The sequence below is a fragment of the Oncorhynchus gorbuscha genome, linkage group LG18, assembly GCF_021184085.1.
Source record: "Oncorhynchus gorbuscha isolate QuinsamMale2020 ecotype Even-year linkage group LG18, OgorEven_v1.0, whole genome shotgun sequence".
Lineage (NCBI taxonomy): Eukaryota > Metazoa > Chordata > Actinopteri > Salmoniformes > Salmonidae > Oncorhynchus > Oncorhynchus gorbuscha.
The window spans coordinates 35531648-35551288 of NC_060190.1; the positions used below are offsets into that span (position 1 = coordinate 35531648).

At 45.5% G+C, this 19641-nt stretch overlaps 1 protein-coding gene across 1 annotated transcript in view; it reads left to right on the forward strand.

The window, feature by feature from the left end:
- The window catches only part of LOC124003446 (dihydropyridine-sensitive L-type skeletal muscle calcium channel subunit alpha-1-like), a 35031-nt gene extending 18879 nt beyond the window's left edge, over positions 1 to 16152 (forward strand). The window contains exons 15-42 of the mRNA XM_046311715.1: positions 919 to 988; positions 1101 to 1233; positions 1531 to 1660; positions 1949 to 2008; positions 2325 to 2431; positions 2580 to 2667; positions 2894 to 3001; positions 5426 to 5478; positions 5715 to 5861; positions 6164 to 6365; positions 6473 to 6631; positions 6926 to 7036; positions 7424 to 7507; positions 8640 to 8687; positions 8975 to 9127; positions 9279 to 9344; positions 9575 to 9666; positions 10059 to 10218; positions 12338 to 12465; positions 12631 to 12727; positions 12837 to 12939; positions 13051 to 13152; positions 13237 to 13367; positions 13558 to 13683; positions 13835 to 13912; positions 14081 to 14226; positions 14346 to 14532; positions 14690 to 16152. Of these exons, the coding sequence (XP_046167671.1) occupies positions 919 to 988; positions 1101 to 1233; positions 1531 to 1660; positions 1949 to 2008; positions 2325 to 2431; positions 2580 to 2667; positions 2894 to 3001; positions 5426 to 5478; positions 5715 to 5861; positions 6164 to 6365; positions 6473 to 6631; positions 6926 to 7036; positions 7424 to 7507; positions 8640 to 8687; positions 8975 to 9127; positions 9279 to 9344; positions 9575 to 9666; positions 10059 to 10218; positions 12338 to 12465; positions 12631 to 12727; positions 12837 to 12939; positions 13051 to 13152; positions 13237 to 13367; positions 13558 to 13683; positions 13835 to 13912; positions 14081 to 14226; positions 14346 to 14532; positions 14690 to 14917 (3297 nt within the window). The 3' untranslated portion in view covers positions 14918 to 16152. The remainder of the gene's footprint in view (positions 1 to 918; positions 989 to 1100; positions 1234 to 1530; positions 1661 to 1948; positions 2009 to 2324; positions 2432 to 2579; positions 2668 to 2893; positions 3002 to 5425; positions 5479 to 5714; positions 5862 to 6163; positions 6366 to 6472; positions 6632 to 6925; positions 7037 to 7423; positions 7508 to 8639; positions 8688 to 8974; positions 9128 to 9278; positions 9345 to 9574; positions 9667 to 10058; positions 10219 to 12337; positions 12466 to 12630; positions 12728 to 12836; positions 12940 to 13050; positions 13153 to 13236; positions 13368 to 13557; positions 13684 to 13834; positions 13913 to 14080; positions 14227 to 14345; positions 14533 to 14689) is intronic.
- Positions 16153 to 19641: the final 3489 nt, after the last annotated feature.

Here is a 19641-nt window from a genome sequence, read left to right on the forward strand (position 1 = left end):
TACTGTTGAGAAGCCTTTTTGTCCTAGACTTGGCACGCCGGTACGGCTTGCCATGCGGTAGTAGAGAGAACAGTCTATGACTGTGGTGGCTGGGGTCTTTGACAATTTTTAGGGCCTTCCTCTGACACCGCCTGGTGTAGAGGTCCTGTATGGCAGGCAGCTTAGCCCCAGTGATGTACTGGGCCGTACGCACTACCCTCTGTAGTGCCTTCCGGTCAGAGGCCGAGCAATTGCCATACCAGGCAGTGATGCAAGTAGTCAGGATGCTCTCGATGTTGCAGCTGTAGAACCTTTTGAGGATCTTAGGACCCATGCCAAATCTTTTTCGTTTCCTGAGGGGGAATAGGCTTTGTCGTGCCCTCTTAACGACTGTCTTGGTATGCTTGGACCATTCTGGCCATGCAGTCGTGGGTGAACTTGGAGTACAGGAGGGGACTGAGCACACACCCCTGGGGAGCTCCAGTGTTGAGGATCAGCGTGGCAGATGTGTTGCTACCTACCCTCACCACCTGGGGGTGGCCCGTCAGGAAGTCCAGGATCCAGTTACAGAGGGAGGTGTTTAGTCCCAGGGTCCTTAGCTTGGTGATGAGCTTTGCGGGTACTATGGTGTTGAACGCTGAGCTGTAGTCAGCTACACATATTGAGACAGAGGGGCGCTGTTTCCCTCACTCAGATGATTTCTACATGAGATTCAGCCACTTGCATATTGACCTAAAATTATGAAAACACAGAAAGAGACAAAATATAAATTATTTAATTATTTTTATTTTTATTGGTCAAATACTTGGGGAAGCCTGGCTTCCCTTGGCATCCATGAATACACACCACTGTATATTTCACGGAGAAACCCGCCCCACGTTTGGTGTCAGTATTTGAACCCAGGCCCCACTCTAATCAAAATTCTTGTTTATGTCACAGCTGAGAGTGGATGAGTTTGAGTCCAACGTGAACGAGATCAAGGACCCCTTCCCGCCTGCTGACTTCCCTGGTAAAATCCGTTCGCTCACACACCTCTGGGCACATTCATGTCAATCTAATCTGGATCTCAGAGAACTCCGAATTTAGAACGTGGCACGTTTCCTGTTCATTCTTTCATCCAGGTGATGATGAGGAGGAGGAGCCTGATATCCCTGACACCCCGAGGCCACGGCCAATGGCAGACCTGCAGCTGAAGGAGGAGGTGGTGCCTATTCCAGAGGCCAGCTCCTTCTATATCTTTAGCTCTGATAACAAGTAATGATGATTATGGTGATGATTATGGGGATGATGATGTACTTGCTAAGACTATGATATGTTGTTGTTTATCTGCCTTATAGTTGAATGCACTGACTTGGGGTCACTCTGGAAAAGACCAACTGCTAAATGACCAAAAATGTACTGATGATGGTGGTGATGATGAATGGACTATGATGAATGCATTATGATGTTGGCATTATGTGGTTGTTTTAGCCTCCTTACTTGGCTGTCAGTCACTCTGCATAACAGTGTCTGCAGTTAAATTCCTGTGACGTAAATGGTGTCCCCCTCCAGGATCCGTAAGCTGTGCCACCGCATCATCAACGCCACCGCCTTCACAAATATCATCCTCCTCTTCATCCTCCTCAGCAGCATCTCCCTGGCTGCCGAGGACCCTATCGACCCCATGTCCTTCAGGAACCAGGTGCCCACAGACATGCGTGCTCTGCCTGCTGTATCATTCACCTCCTTATCGCAGATGGAAAAACATTTGTTTCAGTAAAGAAAACCGAAAGGGAATGAATTTTGACCAAAATAACTGACACTAAGGGGTTTTCTCTGCTTCATGGCATCACTGTCTTTAACCTACGCAGCATGACTGCAAGACTGTACGGAGTACCACGTTAGAGATTCTGCTAAAGAGCTCTGGCACGCTTACTAGGCTAAAATGAATCCGCCCACGTTGTCATGTTGCCCTGTTTCCCCTGTGTAGGTGCTGGCCTCCGCTGATGTGGTCTTCACCTCAGTGTTCACTGTGGAAGTTGTCCTCAAGGTAACCGGGCATTGTCGGCTCCACTACTAGTAGCTGTACTGGATTAGAAAGGCACTTTTCTAAATGGGATCATGTCTGACATGTTTACATTACCAAGTACATGCACCTTTTCTACAGCAACGGTACATCGGTAATGTGACGAACTCTCTCGACATTATGTTACATCCACTTTAACCTGCACCGCAGCCCTTATTCAACTCTATGTGTTTTCACATGAGTAGCTGTGAGTTCATGTGGGTTAATTGTTTGTTGGTTTGAGAGGGTTTATGTCTCAACCAGTCTCGTCATCTTCAGTATCCTTCCGCCTCTACTCCAGATGACCGTATATGGCGCCATCATGCACCCCGGCTCCTTCTGCCGGAACTCCTTTAATATCCTGGATCTAATTGTGGTCAGCGTATCCCTCCTCTCCATGCTCATGGAGTAAGTAGTCTCTGGGAATGTATAATGTCATTCAAATCCTGTGGCACAACTTAATCTATTCCATAATGCTTGATGTAGCTTCAGTTATGTGTGTATCTCTCAGACTATAGACAAGTCAAGTGTGAGATGTGGTGCCTGCCCTATCTAGGTCCAGTGCTATCTCTGTGGTGAAGATCCTCAGGGTGTTGAGGGTGCTGAGGCCCCTAAGGGCCATCAACAGGGCCAAGGGCCTCAAGGTGAGCTTACCTGTGCTCTCAACTCCTCACTTCTACCCCTCAACAGTACTCCTTACCTGCTCCTCTGACACTATATTCACATTCTCATTGTTTTTTTTTTACATGTTCCCATTACCTAACACACCAAATGCAAAACTTTGACCAACCCAGCAGCCACATGTTTTTCTAGTTCTGGTCCTGAAGTACCCGTCTGATATGCTGGTTTCTGCTGTCTCTTGTGGTCTAGCATGTGGTCCAGTGTGTTTTTGTGGCCATCAAAACTATTGGCAACATCGTGCTGGTCACCATGCTGCTAGACTTCATGTTCGCCTGCATTGGAGTCCAGCTCTTCAAGGTGAGCTCTAGACAGGGATGTATGGTAATTTATAGGGATGTATGGTAATTTATAGGGATGTATGGTAGTTTATAGGGAGGGATGTGTGGTAATTTATATGGATGTATGGTAATATATAGGGATGCATGGTTGTTTATTGGGATTTAAGGTTGTTTATAGGGATGCATGGTAGTTTATAGGGATGTATGGTAATTTATAGGGATGTATGGTAATTTATAGGGATGTATGGTTGTTTATAGGGATGTGTGGTAGTTTATAGGGATGTATGGTAATTTATAGGGATTTAACCGTTGTTTATTTTGATTCATTTTGTATTTCACCTTTATTTAACCAGATAGGCCAGTTGAGAACAAGTTTTCATTTACAACTGCTACCTGGCCAAGATAAAGCAAAACAGTACGACAAAAACAACACAGAGTTACACATGGGATAAACAAACGTACAGTCAATAACACAGTAGAAAAATCTGTATACATTGTGTGCAAATTAAGTAAGGAGGCAAGGCAATAATTAGACCAATAGTGGCGAAGTAATTAAAATTTAGCCATTTACACTGGATGGATATATGTGCAGATGAGGATGTGCAAGTAGAAATACTGTGGTGCAAAAGAGAAGAAAAACAAAAACAAATATGTGGATGAGGTAGTTGATTGGATGGGCTATTTACAGATGGGCTGTGTACAGCTGCAAGCTGCTCTGACAGCTGATGTCGAAAGTTAGTGATTGAGATATAAGTCTCCAATTTCATTAATTTTTGCAATTCATTCCAGTCATTGGCAGCAGAGAACTGGAAGGAAAGGCGACCAAAGGAGGCTTTGGGGATGACCAGTGACATATACCTGCTGGAGCGCGTGCTATGGGTGGGTGTTGCTATGGTGACCAGTAAGCTGAGATAAGGCGGAGCTTTACCTAGCATAGACTTATAGATGACCTGTAGATGACCTGGAGGCAGTGGGTTTGGCAACAAATATGTAGCGAGGACCAGCCAACGATATCATACATGTTGCAGTGGTGGGTAGTATATGGTGCATTGGTGACAAAATGGTTGGCACTGTGATAGACTGCATCCAAGTAGAGTGTTGGAGGCTATTTAGTAAATGACATCGCGAAAGTCAAGGATCAGTAGGATGTATGGTAATTTATAGGGATGTATGACAATTTATAGGGATGTATGGTTGTTTAGAGGGATTAAAGGTTGTTTATAACGATGTATGGTAATTTATAGGGATGTATCGTTGTTTATAGGGATTTATGGTAGTTTATAGGGATTTATGGTTGTTTATAGGGATTTATGGTAGTTTATATCTCATATCAAACATCTCCAATCGAAAATCAAATCTAGAGTCGGCTTTCTATTCCGCAACAAAGCCTCCTTCACTCACACCGCCAAACTTACCCTAGTAAAACTGACTATCCTACCAATCCTCGACTTCGGCGACGTCATCTACAAAATTGCTTCCAACACTCTACTCAGCAAACTGGATGCAGTTTATCACAGTGCCATCCGTTTTGTCACTAAAGCACCTTATACCACCCACCACTGCGACCTGTATGCTCTAGTCGGCTGGCCCTCGCTACATATTCGTCGCCAGACCTACTGGCTCCAGGTCATCTACAAGTCCATGCTAGGTAAAGCTCCACCTTATCTCAGTTCACTGGTCACGATGGCAACACCCACCCGTAGCACGCGCTCCAGCAGGTTTATCTCACTGATCATCCCTAAAGCCAACACCTCATTTGGCCGCCTTTCGTTCCAGTTCTCTGCTGCCTGTGACTGGAACGAATTGCAAAAATTGCTGAAATTGGAGACTTTTACCTCCAACACCAACTTCAAACATCTGCTATCTGAGCATCTAACCGATCGCTGCAGCTGTACATAGTCTATCGGTAAATAGTCCACCCATTTTTACCTACCTCATCCTCATACTGTTTTTATTTATTTACTTTTCTGCTCTTTTGCACACAAATATCTCTACCTGTACATGACCATCTGATCATTTATCACTCCACTCCAGCAAAATTGTAATTATTCGCCTACCTCTTCATGCCTTTTGCACACAATGTATATAGACTCCCTTGTATGGTAATTTATAAGGATGTATGCCAATTCTTTGGAATGTATGGTAATTTATAGTGATGTATGGTAAATTATGGGGATATATGGTCATTTATATGGATGCATGGTAATTTATATGGATGCATGGTAGTTTATAAGGATGTATGGCAGTTAATAGGGATGTATGGTAATTTATATGGATGCATGGTAATTTATAAGGATGTATGGTAATTTATAGGGATGTATGGTAATTGTTAGGGATATATGGTCATTCATACACCTGATGATCAAAACAGAAGTCCACACACAGTCAAAGCTAATATTCTCGCTCATGTTCTGTATGTATGTGTTCATGTTCATCCCTGCAGGGCAAATTCTATGCCTGCACAGATCCTGACAAAATGACGGAGGAGGAGTGCAAGTAAGAGAGTGCAGTGATATTGTTTATTCCCTCGCACACAACATTGCATGAAAGTACAGAATGGAGCATTACATTAGTCCTGCTTTCTCTGCCACACTCTCCTCTCCCATGTACTCTCTTTCACTCATTTATCTCTTTATTTCTTTCATTTTTGTTATTTTCATTTTTTAAATTTCTTTCTCTTTCTCTCTCTCGCTCTCTCTTTCTCTCTCCCTCCCCCGCTCTCTCCTTCTCAGGGGCAACTACATTAGGTACCAGGAAGGTGCCATCCATCCGATGACCATCCATAAGAGAGAATGGATCAATGCAGAGCTCAACTTTGACAACATCCTCGAAGGCATGCTGGCTCTCTTCACTGTCTCCACCTTCGAGGGCTGGCCAAAGTGAGACATACATAGAAGCTTGGGATTTTGTATTTATCACATGGCATGCCTAGTAAAGTACTATGGAACACATAACAATGTATGTATGTCATGCTTGCTCAAATGCCTGTGTGTGTGTGTGTGTGTGTGTGTGTGTGTGTGTGTGTGTGTGTGTGTGTGTGTGTGTGTGTGTGTGTGTGTGTGTGTGTGTGTGTGTGTGTGTGTGTGTGTGTGTGTGTGTGTGTGTGTGTGTGTGTGTGTGTGTGTGTGTGTGTGTGTGTGTGTGTGTGTGTGTGTGTGTGTGTGTGTGTGTGTGCACGCAGGTTGCTCTACAAGGCCATAGACTCTAACATGGAGGATGTGGGTCCGGTGTACAACAACCGCATCGCCATCTCCATCTTCTTCATCGTCTACCTAATCCTCATCGCTTTCTTCATGATGAACATTTTCGTGGGTTTCGTCATCGTTACATTTCAGGAGCAGGGAGAGCAGGAGTACAAGAACTGCGAGCTGGATAAGAACCAGGTGTGTGTATCTGGGTGTGTGTGTATGTCTCTCTCTCTCTGTTTTTTGTTGTTGTTCTAACACACAGCCGTGACTAACCCTTCTGTGTCCTGTCTTCCCTCTGACAGCGTGCGTGTGTCGAGTACGCCCTGAAAGCCCGGCCGCTGCGCTGCTACATTCCTAAGAACCCGTACCAGTACAACGTGTGGTACATCGTCACCTCCTGCTACTTTGAGTACCTGATGTTCCTGCTCATCATGCTGAACACCATGTGTCTGGGGATGCAGGTAACGCTATTGGAGGTGGTTCTCATTTCAAATACTAAAACGGGATTCTTTGAAAGGACTTCTCCTGCGTCACATCAATACGATGGCCTCTGCGAGATGTTCCTACTACATATGTCCATCACTTCTCCATACCTAGGAGGTCTGGGTTTTTTTTGGGGGGGGGCACCCTTGAAAACAAGATGGGCATCTCAAGAGATTTCATCCTGGAAAATGACAAATCAAATAATATTAATGAATAAATATCTTCCTGTCCTTCATGTCCTTCTTCTCTCCCCCCTCTCTCTTCTCCCACAGCACTGTAACCAGTCAACCCATGTGACCGACCTGTCAGACATGCTGAACGTGATCTTCACTGTGCTCTTCACTGTGGAGATGGTCCTCAAACTCATGGCCTTCAAAGCTAAGGTCAGTGGTCCATAACCATGTCCTGAATGCACTACTCTTCCCAAGATGCCTTGCAAATCAATGTGGGATCACAATGAATAATAGCACAGTGGTAATAGCACAGTGGTTATGTAGCAACTTCGTACACCTTCATTGTGTGTTGCCCTCTTCTCATGACCATCAAGGTTCAGAGCTGGAGTGTCTGTTGGTTAAGATACCTTTTATATATATATATATATATATATATATATATATATATATATATATATATATATATATATATATACACACACACACACACACACACACACACACACACACACACACACACACACACACACACACACACACACACACACACACACACACACACACACACACGTGATGAATATCTTTCCTTCCCCCTAGGGTTACTTTGGAGACCCTTGGAACGTCTTTGACTTTGTCATCGTCATCGGCAGCGTCGTTGACGTCATCCTGAGTGAAGTCGATGTGAGTATTGCCATTGCGTAATGTTATTCTAAAATATGTAAGTATTGTTATGTACTGTAATATGTTATGTACTGTAATACTCACAATCCCCACTGTTCCTAAAATGTTTAGGTTTTGCTAAACAGTTCAGGTGGACCCACTGTGCATTTTTGTCTTCACATTTTGAATTTCTTGAGTTATTATTTATAAGGCTGAGGAAAATCTACAGATATTTCACAATAAATGCTCTGTCCTGTCATCTGACTTTCTGGACTGTGTTTACACCCCTGTCTGACACCCCACCCACTTAGAGAAACTCAGGACAGGCTCCCCTGTCAGAACTCGGCCCCAATAATAGCACTGAGGATGCGGTCAGTATTCGCCAAGGGGTAACCCTCGCACTACCACCCACCTCTGCCCCGGCTGCACCCTCATCCCCCCGAACACACCATCCTCCTGAAGCGCTGCAGCACGTGGCTGGAGCTTGCCTCACCCACCCGCCACGCCTTGAACACCACACCCTGTCTGCTTGGTTACTTTATGCCCCTAACATAATAACTGTTTGGTAATTTCCCTCATTGCTTTTACTGTTTGAGACTGAGAGGGCTGATTCCAGATCAGTTGTTAAGGGCAGAAAACAACCACTGTCACCTTGTTTCACCTCCCACCACCATGTGTCCAGCGAACTGTCAATCATTCCTACTAGTAAGTAAGAGATTGACATCTTTCTGTGGTTTTTACTGTGATTCCTGTACGAGGGACTGAGTCAACAGGTTTGGCGTCAGGTTCTAGATTTAAAGCAGCATTTCACATGTTTCGCTTCGGAAAAGTAAATGTAATTTTAGAAAACATAATGTTAACTCAAGTTGCCATTACAGTAAACCTTCAGAAGACCCCATCAACCATTTTCACATCTTCACCCCTCAGCCGTCATCCAGTCGTATATTACAACGTTGTCCTTTTTTTGTGCTCAAATGCATTCTCTCCCTCTCTCTCCCCCCTTACTGCAGTCTTTCATCCTCCATTTTCTCCTCCACCTTTGCCACCTTTGCCCCACGCAAAGCTGGCCCTGTCCCCTTTCACCACTTCCTGTGTCTGATGTCACTTCATGTCTGACTTCACTTCCTGTGTCTCCCGTCTCTCCCGCTCACAGGCAGCCCTGGCCTCCTCCGGAGGACTATACTGTCTCCACGGCTGCGCTGTAATTATTTGCCCGTAGACACTGCAAGAGCATTGCATGAAATCGCATCAAACATTGCATGAAACTCTGCGTTAGCATTGTTTATTCATTGTACCAGACATTGTGTTGCAAATTGTTAGACTACTAAACTGTTGGAGCTAGGTACACAAGCATTTCGCTACACCCACAAATAACATCGGCTAAATGTATGCATGTGACTAATAGAATTTGATTTGATTTGATCTTCAGTCTCAGTAAAAGCCAGGACAAGAAGCATTTTCAGCTGTTTATTTCTTTTGTACCTTCAGGAGGTGAACCCAATGCAAGCGATAGCAGATTCTGAAAATGCCCGTGTGTCAATCACCTTCTTCCGACTGTTCCGTGTGATGCGTCTGGTGAAACTGCTGAACCGTTCTGAAGGGATCCGGAACCTTCTGTGGACCTTCATCAAGTCCTTACAGGTCAGAGTTCACTCCGTTTCTTTGCCTTTCATTCTGTAAGATTCACAAGTCTCATTCTGTAAGATTCACATTTCTTTGCCTTTCACAAGTCTCAGGATTTGATTGGACAGTGTGCACCAGTCTGACTATGTAATTGGTTGTTGTGCTGCAGGCCCTGCCCTATGTCGCCCTGCTTATCCTCATGTTGTTCTTCATCTATGCTGTGGTTGGGATGCAGGTATTGGACACACACACACACACACACACACACACACACACACACACACACACACACACACACACACACACACACACACACACACACACACACACACACACACACACACACACACACACACACACACACACACACACACACACACACACACACACACACACACACACACACACACACACACACACACGTACAGCACTCTCAGATGAGATGTATGTGTGTGTCTCCTGCAGATATTTGGTAAGATAGCGCTAATAGACGGGACGTACATCAACAGGAACAACAACTTCCAGACGTTCCCCCATGCTGTGCTGCTGCTCTTCAGGTGGGTGATCTGATCCATCAGTCCACTAACTCTGTTTCCATTTTCTTCCATTGCCTTTGCAAGTTGTACCGTCTCTCTATCCCCTACCCCCCTCTCTCCCTCTTCATACCCCTCTCTCTCCCCCTCCACCCTCTCTCCCTCTTCATACCCCTCTCTCTCCCCCTCCACCCTCTCTCCCTCTTCATACCCCTCTCTCTCCCCCTCCACCCTCTCTCCCTCTTCATACCCCTCTCTATCCCCTACCCCTCTCTCTCCCTCTTCATACCCCTCTCTCTCCCACTTCCTCCCTCTCTCTCTCCCTCTCTCTCTCCCCCTTCCCCTCTCTCCTGCTTCCTCCCTCTCACTATCTCTCTCTCTTTCTATCCCTCACCCCTCTCTCTCTCTCCCTCCAGGTGTGCGACAGGTGAGGCGTGGCAGGAAGTAATGTTGGCGTGTCTGTATGGGAAGAGGTGTGACCCTAAGTCAGACTACCTGCCTGGGGAGGAGATGACCTGTGGAGCCAGCTTCGCCATCATCTACTTCATGAGCTTCTACATGCTCTGTGCCTTCCTGGTGAATGACACACATACATGCAAATCAAATCAAATCAAATTGTATTTGTCACATACACATGGTTAGCAGATGTTAGTGTGAGTGTAGCGAAATGCTTGTGCTTCTAGTTCCGACAATGCAGTAATAACCAACAAGTAATCTAGCTAACAATTCCAAAACTACTACCTTATAGACACAAGTGTAAGGGGATAAAGAATATGTACATAAAGATATATGAATGAGTGATGGTACAGAGCGGCATAGGCAAGATACAGTAGATGGTATTGAGTGCAGTATATACATATGAGATGAGTATGTAAACAAAGTGGCATAGTTAAAGTGGCTAGTGATACATGTATTACATAAGGATGCAGTAGATGATATAGAGTACAGTATATACGTATACATATGAGATGAATAATGTAGGGTATGTAAACATTATATTAGGTAGCATTGTTTAAAGTGGCTAGTGATATATTTTACATCATTTCCCATCAATTCCCATTATTAAAGTGGCTGGAGTTGAGTCAGTGTGTTGGCAGCAGCCACTCAATGTTAGTGGTGGCTGTTTAACAGTCTGATGGCCTTGAGATAGAAGCTGTTTTTCAGTCTCTCGGTCCCAGCTTTGATGCAACTGTACTGACCTCGCCTTCTGGATGATAGCGGGGTGAACAGGCAGTGGCTCGGGTGGTTGCTGTCCTTGATGATCTTTATGGCCTTCCTGTGACATCGGGTGGTGTAGGTGTCCTGGAGGGCAGGTAGTTTGCCCCCGGTGATGCGTTGTGCAAACCTCACTACCCTCTGGAGAGCCTTACGGTTGTGGGTGGAGCAGTTGCCGTACCAGGCGGTGATACAACCCGACAGGATGCTCTTGATTGTGCATCTGTAGAAGTTTGTGAGTGCTTTTGGTGACAAGCCGAATTTCTTCAGCCTCCTGTGGTTGAAGAGGCGCTGCTGCGCCTTCTTCACGATGCTGTCTGTGTGGGTGGACCAATTCAGTTTGTCTGTGATGTGTACGCCGAGGAACTTCAAACTTACTACCCTCTCCACTACTGTTCCATCGATGTGGATAGGGTGGTGTTCCCTCTGCTGTTTCCTGAAGTCCACAATCATCTCCTTAGTTTTGTTGACGTTGAGTGTGAGGTTATTTTCCTGACACCACACTCCGAGGGCCCTCACCTCCTCCCTGTAGGCCGTCTCGTCGTTGTTGGTAATCAAGCCTACCACTGTTGTGTCGTCCGCAAACTTGATGATTGAGTTGGAGGCGTGCGTGGCCACGCAGTCGTGGGTGAACAGGGAGTACAGGAGAGGGCTCAGAACGCACCCTTGTGGGACCCCAGTGTTGAGGATCAGCGGGGTGGAGATGTTGTTGCCTACCCTCACCACCTGGGGGCGGCCTGTCAGGAAGTCCAGTACCCAGTTGCACAGGGCGGGGTCGAGACCCAGGGTCTCGAGCTTGATGACGAGCTTGGAGGGCACTATGGTGTTAAATGCCGAGCTGTAGTCGATGAACAGCAATCTCACATAGGTATTCCTCTTGTCCAGATGGGTTAGGGCAGTGTGCAGTGTGGTTGAGATTGCATCGTCTGTGGACCTATTTGGGCGGTAAGCAAATTGGAGTGGGTCTAGAGGGTGTCAGGTAGGGTGGAGGTGATATGGTCCTTGACTAGTCTCTCAAAGCACTTCATGATGACGGAAGTGAGTGCTACGGGGCGGTAGTCGTTTAGCTCAGTTACCTTAGCTTTCTTGGGAACGGGAACAATGGTGGCCCTCTTGAAGCATGTGGGAACAACAGACTGGGATAGGCATTGATTGAATATGTCTGTAAACACACCAGCCAGCTGGTCTGCACATGCTCTGAGGGCGTGGCTGGGGATGCCGTCTGGGCCTGAAGCCTTGCGAGGGTTGACACATACACATATAAACACATTTGCATGCTGAGACATACATTCACACACACACACACACACACACACACACACACACACACACACACACACACACACACACACACACACACACACACACACACACACACACACACACACACACACACACACACACACACACACACACACACACACACACACACACACACACACACACACACACACACATATGATGCTGTTGTCCTCCACAGATCATCAACCTGTTTGTGGCAGTCATCATGGACAACTTTGACTACCTTACACGTGATTGGTCCATCCTGGGTCCTCATCACCTGGACGAGTTCAGGAAGATCTGGGCAGAGTACGACCCAGAGGCCACGTAAGTGTGTGTGTGTGTGTGTGTTTGTTGCGCCTTAATTTACTATATATGGACGGTATAAATGGGGCTTACAGGTTTCTTTTATGACTCGTCTTTTTATCCTACTTTCAGTGTACTGCAGTTAGATTATTTGCAGTAGCTGTTGTTTCCCCTCCTGTTCTGCAGGGGGCGTATTAAGCACCTGGACGTGGTGACTCTGCTGCGTAGGATCCAGCCTCCTCTGGGTTTTGGCAAGTTCTGCCCCCATAGAGTAGCCTGCAAGGTGAGAGATACAGGAGGGAATCTGTTCAATTATTGTATGTGTTAATTTAACATATCTATTAAGGCAGCAGACACCTTTTTTGAAATGTCTTTATTGATTCTGCCTGCAGAGACTGGTGTCCATGAACATGCCACTCAACAGTGACGGAACGGTCACCTTTAACGCGACGCTGTTCGCACTGGTCAGGACCGCGCTGAAGATCAAGACTGAAGGTGTTTGTGTGTGTGTGTCAGTCAATTACAGAGTACTGTAGTCAGTGACTGGTCCAATTGAAAGTGGTGTATTAATATCCCCGGCCTCACTGTTGCTATCTCATTGGTCAGGCAACTTTGAGAAGGCCAATGAGGAGCTGAGGGCCATCATCAAGAAGATCTGGAAACGCACCAGTATGAAGCTACTGGACCAGGTCATCCCACCAATCGGAGGTGAGTTCAAACATCCTATCGCAACAACAAGCCGTTCATTCTAATTCGCTGCCATGTTTTTATGGGTGTTTGTGTGTGTGTCAGATGATGAGGTGACCGTGGGGAAGTTCTACGCCACCTTCCTGATCCAGGACTACTTCAGGAAGTTGAAGAAGAGACAGGAGGAGTACTATGGCTTCCGCCCCACCAAGAAGAACGCCAAGAATGAGATACAGGTGAGACCTTAGACACGTCAGAATTTGATAATTGCATACCTTCTAGTTATCTTAATGACCTGGAATATAAATGTCATCTAAACTTTTTATGAATTATCTAACAAGTCTTAATTGGTATCCCCTCACCATCTCTCTCTCGCTCTCTCTCTCACTCTCTCTCGCTCTCTTGCGCTCTCTATCTATCTTCCAGGCAGGTCTGAGGAGCATTGAGGAGGAGGAGGCTCCAGAGCTGCAGAGAGCTATCTCCGGAGACCTGATGAACGAGGAGGAGATGGACAGAGCCATGGAGGACGCAGCGGAGGAGGGTATCTTCAGGGTAAGAGGAGAGAGAGAGTGGGGGGGAAAGAGAGGAGCGTGGGGAGAAAGGGAGGGAGGCGGAAAGAGAGGAGGGAGGACAAGTTGAGGGTGAGAAGAAAGAGAATAAAACTCCTCTCTATTGTGAAATGTTGTTCCTTTCATCCTCCCAGCGGGCGGGCGGTCTGTTTGGGAACCACGTTGATTCCTTCACCATGGAGGAAGGAACCCGTGACCCTAACGCTATACAGGTCATCATTTCATCATTTCAACCATTTCAGTATTAACACTTACAGTATGTGACCTTCTTCGGACTCAAAGTGATTTACATGGTATGGCTCTGAGTTTTTCCAGATCATGTCGACAGGAAAAACTCCTGTCCCGATGGAGGTAACTCACCTGTCTGTGTCTCCATGCAGGTGACCAGCCAGCGTCCCCTGCAGATGAGCAGATCAGACGACGGGGAGGCAACCAGTTCACCTGCCTACCATGCAAACGAGGACTTCTTCCCCTCAACGCCTAACAAAACCAACAACAACAATGTCAACAACAATGCCGGGGAGAGGTGAGTGTGTGTGAGTGGTCATTTTTTGTGTTTTGTGTGTTTGTTTTCCTTAGCTGAGAGGTCACACTACATAGTAATAAAGCAAGGGGTTAACAAGCTGATTCTTTGTCTTTCTGTAGCTTTTCTTGTGGGACATATGACCGGGTTCAGGTCTATACCATCTCAACCAGCAGAAGTCCCCCAGACAGAGACTGGCAGCTGCAGATAATAGCTGGACCCAGACAGGACGCTGAGCCCCACAGAGAGCCGCTCAGCCTCCGGCAGGCCCAGGGCCCAGACTGTGCCTTCGATACACTTATACAGGAGGTGAGTGGAGAGACCAGACACTGCATTTCGTACATACTGAATTCATATTGTATTAATGACATTGACATGGAACACTGGTCAAAACTCATTTTGAATCAGACAGAGTCATTCTCTCTCGCTCTCTCCTCTCTCTTCTCATGTCTTTCACCTCTGTTAGGTCTTGATAAACGGTGGGCTGGAGAGCTTGGCCAGGGACCCTCGTTTTGTGTCGGTGACGAAACGGGAAATGGCTGAAGCGTTGAACTTTGACCCTGTGGACATGGAAAGTTCCGCCACTGAGCTTTTGAATGGTCGCAGAGGGAGCGTTGTCACACCTCCAATCAGGCCCCCTCGCAGATCAAAGAGAAAGGCCAACCAATCAACAACACCCAGGGATGTTGTGTAGACCAATAGGTCTGTCTGGCGTAGCAGCATAATAGAGAGACACGTGATCGTATTCAAATGTAAGCAAGGTTTGAAATTATTATGCCTTAGTCAAATATGATATCTGTTTTGGCCTATTGCAGTCAAATTGCAGTCTACAAATGATTTGTAATTATGTTCCGTTCCCCCGACCATCACTCAAGAAAAATCATCATGAGGCCGAATCAAGCTGCCTCATTGGGTGCCTTCATAGCGAGTGATATCATCTGATTGGTTAAGCAGGCTTCATGAATCCAGTGTTGTCGTGATATTCTGACTTTGGATGATTTCTCTCTTGGTTGATTTAAAGACTTTCCCCGGGAGAGAGCAGACTTACGATATGTGAACATTTCTTTACCATGTTATGTTCACAGAACAGGCTCCTGTTCGGACATACGTTGAGTTCAGGTGAACATCCCTTCGTCCCGATTAAACATGTTCTCGAGTCTCAACTTAAGGAAGTTTTGCTTGCATAAAATGTCGGGCCTGTTTGAAAACTAGTGTCTTTCCCTCCATCCTTGAAGTAATCACTAATGCACCTGTGGTTGGGTAGGTACTGAATACGGTTGTGTGAGTGATTAGCTCAAAGAGGAAGGGAAGGTTGTGTTTTCTAAGTATTCTTGCAAGGTTCGGACGTTACTTTTCAGGGGACAATCTTTGAATTCTCTCATGACGACAAGGCAAGACATAGCTGGGTCAGGATGTCTCTGGGCTGGATCATGTATACGGTGTCCATATTAGGACCATCTCAACATGTATTCACAATGCTTGGACTTTTTTTGCTATAAAATCCCATATCTCAAACATGTACATCATCTCCAGCACAGAGAGGATGACCATGTAGTGTAACATGGGAGAAAAGCCTTGTGGTGTAGGGTAGTCACTAGCTGGCCATGCTACTGTAGAATGGACTAAAGTGCAGATAAGAGGATGTGGTTAAAGACAAGGTTAGGATGAAGAGTAAGGTTAGGGTCAATGGTTGGGATTGTATTTGTGGTTAGCGAGCAGTGTGTATGAGATATGGACAACTTATGGTATACTAAGGGTTTAAAGTCCTCCCTGTAGATGGCATTTTGTCTGTTCTTCTATTTTCTTTTTGAGGTAGGGCAATTTGGTTGAAACCTACAGCCTTTATTATGAAAATTAAATGTTAGATTACTAGAATAATAATCCCCCCCCCAACTAAATAAATACGAAATAAAACAATTTGGTACAACATTTTTGAATTCATTGTTGTTTAAGTATTTAAAGTGATTATCTTCAGTTCAAACAATAACAGAGCAGCTACCTCACCCCTGTTTTGGTAAATGGCTGAGGGATGGGGCTGGAGAAATGTAACCACTCTCAAATTCATAGACAGAACTATGGATGAGAGGGGATACCTAGTAAATTGCGCAACTAAATGCATTCAACCCGAAATGTGTCTTTGGCATTTAACCCAACCACTCTGAATCAGAGAGGTGCGTGGGCTGCCTCAATCAACATTGTTGGGGGTTAAATGCCTTGCTCAAGGGCAGAATTGCAGATTTCTTTCACCTTGCTCGCTATGGGATTCGAAACAGCAACCTTTCTGTTACTGGCCCAACGCTCTCAACCGCTAGGCTACCCGCCAGACTGACCATCAAATCACATCATATCAAAAGTGTTTATAAAGCACTTCTTACATCAGCTGATATCTCAAAGTGCTGTACAGACACCCAGCCTAAAACCCCAAACAGCAAGCAATACAGGTGTAGAAGTACGGTGGCTAGGGAAAACGCCCTAGAAAGGCCAGATCCTAGGAAGAAACCTAGAGAGGAACCAGGCTATGAGGGGTGGCCAGTCCTCTTCTGGCTGTGCCAGGTGGAGATTAGAACAGAGCATGGCCAAGATGTTCAAAGATGACCAGCAGGGCCAAATAATAATAATCACGGTGGATGTCGAGGGTGCAACAGGTCAGGTTCATAGCTGATTATTCAGAGTATCTCTACCGCTCCTGCTGTCTCTAGAGAGTTGAAAACAGCAGGTCTGGGACAGGTAGCATGTCCAGTGAACAGGTCAGGGTTCCATAGCCGCAGGCAGAACACTTGAAACTGGAGCAGCAGCACGGCCAGGTGGACAGGGGACTGCAAGGAGTCATCAGGCCAGGTAGTCCTGAGGCATGGTCATAGGGCTCAGGTCCTCTGAGAGAGAGAAAGAGAGAAATAGAAAGAGCATACTGAAATACACACAGGACACCGGATAAGACAGGAGAAATACTCCAGATACAGTGCCTTGCGAAAGTATTCGGCCCCCTTGAACTTTGCGACCTTTTGCCACATTTCACACTTCAAACATAAAGATATAAAACTGTATTTTTTGTGAAGAATCAACAACAAGTGGGACACAATCATGAAGTGGAACGACATTTATTGGATATTTCAAACTTTTTTAACAAATCAAAAACTGAAAAATTGGGCGTGCAAAATTATTCAGCCCTTTACTTTCAGTGCAGCAAACTCTCTCCAGAAATTCAGTGAGGATCTCTGAATGATCCAATGTTGACCTAAATGACTAATGATGATAAATACAATCCACCTATGTGTAATCAAGTCTCCGTATAAATGTATATCTGTATATCAGACTGACCCTAGCCCCCCGACACGTAAACTACTGCAGCATAAATACTGGAGGCTGAGACAGGAGGGGTCGGGAGACACTATGGCCCCATCCGACGAAACCCCCGGACAGGGCCAAACAGGTAGGATATAACCCCACCCACTTTGCCAATGCACAGCCACCACACCACTAGAAGGATCACTTCAACCACCAACTTACCATCCTGAGACAAGGCTGAGTATAGCCCACAAAGATCTCCGCTACGGCACAACCCAAGGGGGGGCGCCAACCCAGACAGGAATATCATGTCAGTGACTCAACCCACTCAAATGACGCACCTCTCCTAGGGACGGCATGGAAGAGCACCAGTAAACCAGTGACTCAGCCTCTGTAATAGGCAGAGAATCCCAGTGGAGAGAGGGGAACCGGCCAGGCGGAGACAGCAAGGCGCCTTTCCGTTCACCTTCACACTCCTGGGCCAGACTACACTCAATTATAGGACCTACAGAAGAGATGAGTCTTCAATAAAGACGTAAAGGTTGAGACCGAGTCTGCGTCTCACACATGGGTAGGCAGACCATTCCATAAAAAATGGAGCTCTATAGGAGTTTTGTTGTTTTGAAGGTACAGCGTTTGTTTACTCCAGCATTGGAGTAAAACAATCTTGTAATTTGGGTTCGGGTAGGGTGTGACGACAGTTGAACAAAGCTCATAAGGCATTTATAAGTTATATTCTTCAAGTATTAATGTGTATATAATTTGTTAGAAAGTCCACACATGCATACAGCAATCACATATTGCCCCTTTTAAAAGCTTAAATGTGATTAGGATGTGTTTCAAGAGGTAGTGAGTGGTATTGTCTTTTTAATGATTCATCTGTAATTTGGTTAAATAGAGGCAAAATAAAATAGCCGTAGTGTGATGAAGGCAAAAAATAAGATAAAATAACATTTTCATCTCAATAAGTTTTGAATGATACAATCTGGTGTTCCCACAGGCCTTTTAAGCAAAGTAAAGGTGTGTAATGTGTATAATGTGTAGCCTCTACTCAGTGGTGATTTTAGCATGTAACTCTTGATGGGGCAAAAAACAATACAAGTAGGATATATGCTAGCAAATCCACAAGACTAAACAATACATTAATTGCACTATAAAAGTAACAAACGGTGCCCACAAACGGCCTACATAAAGCTGTCCCAACAAGCAGTCCCAACATCTTACCACTGCTACACCTGGCTATCAGCAGAGCTTTGTCTGGCAGCAAAACAGTTCATTCAGCCTCATTTAGCTGATATGGTTGACTTGCTTTAACAAATGTGGTTTCTAATGACAATTGAGATGTATAAACTATGGCATAAAGGGGAAGACAAGCAGATTTTTTAAAAATTAAACCTTTATTTAACTAGGCAAGTCAGTTAAGAACAAATTCTTATTTTCAATGATGGCCTAGGAACAGTGGGTTAACTGCCTTGTTTAGGGGCAGAACGGCAGATTTGTACCTTGTCAGCTCGGGATTTGAACTTGCAACCTTTCGGTTACTAGCCCAACGCTCTATAAGAGGCAATACGTCATTTCGATTAAGACATTAATGAGCGAGTTAGGACGGGCGTAGTCAATATAACTATTTGTTTAGCACTTTTGAAATGTACAGCGACAGAATTCAGAACATCTGACATTCTAACAGTGTTCTCTCCGTGTACACCAAGTCAGAACAGTTGGTGAAATTAAAAGGGGTAAATAGACCAAATTATTAGGGTGAGGCACATGGGCTACTAACACCTTACTACACAACATTCACTTAGTATTACTTTCTTAGCTACAGTATACATATCTCCCTGGTATTTTACATAATTTATGAAGCAGTGTAACGGATGTGAAACGGCTAGCTAGTTAGCAGTGATGCACGCTAAGTAGCGTTTCAATCGGTGACGTCACTTGCTCTGAGACCTTGAAGTAGTGGTTCCCCTTGCTCTGCAAGGGCCGCGGCTTTTGTGGAGCGATGTGTGCGGAGGGTCCCTGGTTCGCGCCCGGGTATGGGCGAGGGGACGGTCTAAAGTTATACTGTTACAGCAGCATACAGCAGGACTCACCTTGTTGTGCTGTGCTCACTTGAACATGGTGCGGCGGTCC